General features: G+C 32.1%; 1 protein-coding gene across 2 annotated transcripts; it reads left to right on the forward strand.

Moving 5' to 3' along the window:
• The first annotated feature begins 2,614 nt into the window (after positions 1–2,614).
• On the forward strand, positions 2,615–6,402 carry LOC114301486 (protein NLP6). Of its 2 annotated transcripts, XM_028246432.2 has the most exons (5): positions 2,615–2,896; positions 3,089–3,579; positions 4,608–4,658; positions 4,780–5,653; positions 5,804–6,402. In XM_028246432.2, the coding sequence occupies exons 1-5, from the start codon at positions 2,725–2,727 to the stop codon at positions 6,253–6,255; spliced, it is 2,040 nt and encodes a 679-aa protein (XP_028102233.2). In that variant the 5' UTR covers positions 2,615–2,724; the 3' UTR covers positions 6,256–6,402. The 2 variants fall into 2 exon arrangements, with proteins under 2 accessions (XP_028102233.2, XP_028102234.2); XM_028246433.2 differs by lacking the exon at positions 4,608–4,658 and having other exon boundaries at positions 2,662–2,896.
• Positions 6,403–6,604: the final 202 nt, after the last annotated feature.

Here is a 6,604-nt window from a genome sequence, read left to right on the forward strand (position 1 = left end):
ATTTTTTTCTCAATAGATGACAATCATAAAATAAACCATAAAGCAAATGGCAAAAACATATAAATTTAGTTTAAATGTGAAATGTCACTATGTTAGATTATCTTTAATAATATTTGGTATTTTATCTATCTAAAAGTTATTATAATGCATATACTTTATTTTACCTATCTATCTTTTTTTATGTCTGCACTCTAATCGTGCTTTTTATTTTAATTATTCATCCAAATATTACTCACTTTAAGAAATGTCACATCAGCAATAAAGATGGAGGAAAAAAATCACAAGAGTCAAAAATATTTTGCTTAACCTTTGAAGGCCAGTTTCATTTAACTAGTGAATGTAAATTGAAGTAAAATGCCTAATTATAGACCTAGTGCATTGGAGTTTAAACAAATAAATTATACTAGGCATTTTAACTAACAGATATTATGTGCCTAGTGAGTTGGAGACGCTCTGAAGAGCAACTCCAAGATTGTTATACAAAATGCCTTGTAAAATACCCAAAAAAAAGTACTCTTATTTTGAAAATTGTAAAAGTTTATGTTCTTTTTTTGAAAATTGTAAAAGTTTATGTTCTTATTTTGAAAATTGTACTCTTATTTTGCAATTGTAAAAGTTTATGTTCTTTTTTTTTTTTCAAGACAATAATATAATAGTTTTACAGTTTATTTAAAGTTTGAAAATTTTAAATATTTAGTTTATTTATTTTTGTAATAGAATTTGTTTAACGTACATGTAAGGTCACTCATTTATAAAAAAAAAAAAAATTTGGAGTTGTGACTAAATCTGCTAAATGATTATGATAACGGATTGTTAATCATTGGCCGGTGAAGTCCAATAATTGTTCTATTTTGATCGGATAATATTATACTCTCTCCGTCTCAAAATAATAGTCATTTTTGGGGAATTTAACTTTTTTTAATAGTAAAATTATTGCACTTTAAAAAAATTAATTTTCAAAATTATCCCTTGATAGTATATTTTTTTAGGGAATATCAATTGTCATAATTGTACTTTTTATATTGTTAATGATTTTAAAAGAAAGGCAAAATCAGAAATTCATATCATTTTTGTCCTTAATTTTTGAAAGAAACTAATATTTTGGAACAATAAAAAATGGAATAAGGGACTAATACTTTTGAACGGAGAGAGTAGTTATTATAGCTGATGTGGTTAATATATACGAATTTATAGATGAATGGAATAAAGTGATATTTGCTAATAATGAAAAGTCTTTGTATAATTACCCTGTTAAAAATTAAAAACTAAGGAAGAGTAAAATATAATTGTGTTGAATTTAAGCTTCGTTTGGCATTGGTTATGGTAGCCAACTTTTTGTGTTGAGACTTTTTTAGCTTGGTTTTTTTAGCCTCGTTTGATTTTATTTTTGGGCTTTTTTGACTTTTGTGAGAGAAAAAGTGTAATGATTATGGTTTGGATATGATATTTTAATTTATTGACTTATATAGCATATTTTGTATTTTTTTTACTTTTTTAGCCCCAAAATATTTACCAAACAAAGATTTAAAAGATTTAACGTATTTTTTAAAAAAACCAAGAGAAAAAAAATCAGTGTAATCAACCCAAATATTATTTACAATATCGCTACATCCATTGAATTTGTTTAACCTTAATTCATTCGAATGAGTCTCTTTTTGAAAAGAATCTCCCGATTCTTCCCAGACAATAAGACTCATTCAGGTGAATTCGAGCTAAACAAGATTCTTTTCGAAAACAAACTTAATTGGGCGAATTCAAACTGAACAAATTTAATGGATAAATCGTTAATCTACTATTTATGAGAAAGTAAAAAAGAGTTGGTAGGGAGGAAATAGCATTTTTAGGTGTGTTAATAAGTAAGAAATTGATAACTTGAAAGCATGTTGAAAGCACTTTTTTCTTAACTTTTTGATAATCAACCTATTGTAATTGATTTAAGTTATTTTTTACCAAATAAATTAGAAGCAAAAGTTATAACAAATCGCCTGACAGAAATTTCAAAAACCAAATAAGCTATAAGGTGGTCAGTTAATTAAGCTGAGCCAAACAGCCCCTTGAAGTCGTACATTTTGACAACGCGGTTTGTAGGGAGAGCTTGATGACTTTGCTTGAAAAAGACATGTGAAATAACCATTTGAACCTTATTAGAACACTTCCAACCCCAAATGGATAACTGAGAGGAGGGATGGCATGGTGATAACCCGTTGAACTTACCTTGAACCGCATAATATATTAGTGGCTCCGGAAGGAAAATATGGGGAAATAACCTGTGCAGTGAACAGCAAAAAATAAAATAAAATAAAATTTAATTATTATAATGTATAAAATTTTTCACTGATTTGTAATTTTTTTTTTTGCTATTTCATTGGACAGTTATTTCTCAAAAAAAAAAAAAAAAAAAAAAAAATTTGTATATAGGCAATGTTTGAGGATTATATTTTTTGATTAAAATAATTAATATTTTTTTAAAATAATTAATAAAATAAAATATCACATTATACATATCAATTAATTATTTTTTCTATCACAATTATAAAAACAATTTACAAAACATTCTAAATATAAATTTTGTTCATCTCACAAACTAATTAAAAAATTAAGTAAGTTCCAAACCGACCCTTAGGGTGGTCCCCTCTCTTGGTTATCTATAAATAAAGCTAATGACCCTGGTTAGAGAGGGGTTGGTTGGGTTGGGGAACTTCCCTGATAAGTAATTTTTAGAAAATGGCCGACCCAGATGATGAAGGAAGAGTAGCAGCATATTTCCCTGATGATTTCAAGCAATATGTGGACACTCAACTCAACCGCTGTCCAGTGGTGGATGATGATTATTGGAATAGATTCTGTGGATGGGTTTTCTGGAGCCGAGAAGACGACCAATCCGAACATCCTCCGAGTGAGTGGGACTTTTATTATGTCTCTTCTCTCTCTCTCTTCTTCTTCTTCCTCCTCCTTTGAATATGGCTTTTATTTATTTAATTTGTAATAATGGAGTTTTATTTATAACTCAATTTTAAATCAACACACTTACCTACTACCTGCTTTTCAAATCTCACTTCTCTCCTCCAATTTTGTTATTATTAATCAGATATTTTGGATTTGAAAAAGAAGATCAAAGATCTCCTTCGAAAGTGTTTACTCGATTTGTTTATAGATCCAGCACTACTTCAATTTTGGGCACCCACAATGACAATGGAGGGCCGGTCTTATCTTACAACTCAAAACCAACCTTTCGCTCTTTCTGCATCTGTTACAAGAATTGATGGTGTTGAAGGACTTTGTGGGTATAGGATGATCTCTATGGACTATAAATTTTACATGGATAGAGAGAGTTCTGATGAACAACTTGGGGTTCCTGGCCGTGCGTTCAAGCAAGGATTTCCCGAATTCTCTCCCAATGTGGAATATTACTCTATCAAAGAGTATCCATTGCGCGACCATGCTTTACTTTGCCAATTTAAACATTGTGGGGCTATCCCAGTGTTTGATCCTTCTACCCACTTATGTGTTGGTGTACTTGAGATAGTTTCAACAGCGCCCTGCAGCATTGATTTCGTGGATTTGCATAATTATTTGGAGGTTAGTCCCCCAACTCACAAATTGGCATTTTTTTATGTCTTTCTAATCTTGATTGATTAACTCCCCTCTCTCCTTTCTTACATGTATGCAGAATTGTGTTCCTTCGATAATTTAAATTTAAAAGGAAAAAAAAAATTATCAAAAAAAAAAAAAACAATAGATGAGAAGTGTGTATTTAATAGGGTAAATTACAAAAATATAGTTTGTTTAAAATACAGATTGTCTGAAAAGTACATCACGCCTCTTCAAGTTTCTACTTGTATAACAAGTTACTCATTTTATTAATAGATCAGGCCTCTTTAAGTTTCTAATTATATAACAAGTTACTCATTTTATTAATAGATCATCAACTACTGTGTGATATCTAGCCCATTGGGCCGACTTATCCATTAGACCAACAATTTTTTCCTTTAATCTTTTAGTTTGTGCATGTTTGATCCTATTATAATGGAGCATGGCTAAGTGCTCCTCATGTGTCTATTTTGCATAAAATTCACAGTTTTTTAGACCAATAAACACAAATTACAAAAATTAAAGTGCTAATCTTTTGAAATCGAAATTAATCGGACTAAAAAAATTAATACAGGATGAAGCTAGATAGACCATTAGCACAACTATTATTTGTTCATTTTTTTCATCTCGTCAGTGCCAAATGGCATGTGAGGAGTATGTAATTGCGGTATTTCCTCACAGTTATCAATATCAATGTGACACAAAATGTGAGATTGAATGGTAAATTGTTACGATGAAAATTATAAGATCCAAAAAGATACAATGTATAAACTATTGAATTGAGGATAAGATAGTGCATTGTCTATCTTCTCAGCATGAGCTTCTATGGTAGAAAGAAAGAAAGCAAAGCAAAACGTCAAGTTGTATTTTTTTATTGCATTCCGCGCTCATTTAGGTGTGACTGAATTGTTTTTCCATTATAGAGTCTCTTATATGCTTCCTTTTCTTGGCAAACAAATATTCTACATTTCAAAGTGTACAAAATTCCTTAGTCCCATCTTTCCATTCCCCTGCAGGAGGTAGGTCTGGAATCTTCAATTTCACATGCAGACCATACCACGGATTTTGTAAGTGGTACACTGTAATGTAATGTCAAATTTGGTATTTTATTTTATTTTTTAAATTAATATGATGAGGAATATCTTCTGACAATATTTGGACATGACAATACTTTTCAACCTGCTTCAGAATGTGAGACATCGTGGAGCCTTAGATGAAATCAACAAGGTGTTGAAAGTTGTGCGTGAAGATCATGGTTTACTTTTGGCTCAAGCATGGGCCCCGTGCGGGGTTGACTGCACATGCAGGGCTCTGGTTAAGGGTGACATTTTCCATGTGATTCACAATTTCAATAACAGATTTGAGTACTGCCAATTCTTGGCGGTCAACAGCTTATCTGGCTTCAGAAAGTGGCAAGGAGTTGTTGGGAGAGCATTCTCGTCCCCTAATGTATTACTTTGCAAGGATGTAACCCAACTTAGCATAATTGACTACCCATTGGCACACTATGCACGATATCATAAATTAGGTTGTTGTTTCGCAATATGCTTGCAAAGTAGTTTCACCGGAAATGACATTTACGTGTTAGAGTGCTTTATGCCGCCAAGCAACAAAGACTACTATGGTAATCAACAGACTGCATTGAGGAAAATATTGGAAACGATGAAGAAAAATTTTCATTCTTTTAAGCTTGCTTCTGGAGAAGAACTTGGGGGACATTTATATATTGAAGAAATTCCTTTTCAGAATGGTGAGAAACTTGATTCTGTTCAAATGTCCCAGACTACTAAATCTTTGCCTATGCTGGAGCCCTTACAAAGTGGAAGAGAGATGATACAACTGGATTTATCGAATCAACAGTCAATGGATGCATTAAACAATGAAAGCAATGTTGTAAGTGCGGAACGCAGCAACATTGATGTTACTTGTTCGCAGGAAAAAGGCAAAACAAAGAGGCCAAAAAGAGTGCACAATAAAACTGGTGTTAAAATTGAAATTCCTTTAGATGATATCTTACAAAATTCAAAAAAGAGCATCCAGGCTGCTGCAGATGACCTCAAAGGTATCTGCACTCTTAACAAATTAAAATAAAACATTGCTTGTGATTTTACTTATTATTTTCAACTCGACACTCTTCTCGTAAAGAAATATTTGACATTTTGCATCAACAAACATAAAGCTGTGTCTCTTACCTAGATTCTTCTTTTTGCAGTTAGCCGATCTACACTAAAGCGTGTTTGTAGGGGTTATGGTTTCCCGGGGTGGCCACCACGCAAGAAGAATATGGTTGGTCAATCTCAGCCTAGTGAATCTTCCCGGGGTGTTGATCATCAACAAATATCACAATTAAGTTTTGATCTGCCTACTGTTGTTCATGCAAATCCACATAATATAGCAATCGAAGATGCAAATATTGTGACCATGAGGGCAAAATATATAAATGATATTACAATAAAGTTTCGGCTGTCTTTGTCATCAAGCCTGGTTGAGTTGCAACAACAAATAGCTAAGAGGCTGCACTTAGAAGCTGGAAGTTATTATGTCAAGTATAAAGATGAGGAAGATCACGCGATTTTAATAGCTTGCGATGATGACTTGCAGGATTGTATTAGCACTTACAGATTGCTGGGAACTTCCATCGTGGTATTGATTGATCCAAAGTAGTCAATTACCACTGACCAACTTGAATCATCTCAGTTTTTTTTGTTGCTGCTATATTTTCTTTTGTTCTATCTTTTGATTCTAGAGATAGTTGTTGGACTATCATGCCTTGTTTCCTCTGTTTCGGGAAGGTTGGGAGTGTTTTGGGTTTTTTTGGTTTCCTCTTGGCAGTTGGATTCTGGCCAACTGTTTCATTCTCCCCTTTTGTAATGTTGTATTAGCATTAATAAAATGTTACTTTCTTTGCTGATCAAAAAAAAAAAAAAATTCTTTCACTTCATCAGAATGAACCTCAAATGATGCAGTTATTTCCTGTTTATATGGAAAATGCATTATAGCAGAAGTATTCGTT

The sequence above is a fragment of the Camellia sinensis genome, chromosome 13, assembly GCF_055761805.1.
Source record: "Camellia sinensis isolate YWXY chromosome 13, ASM5576180v1, whole genome shotgun sequence".
NCBI classification, from domain to species: domain Eukaryota; kingdom Viridiplantae; phylum Streptophyta; class Magnoliopsida; order Ericales; family Theaceae; genus Camellia; species Camellia sinensis.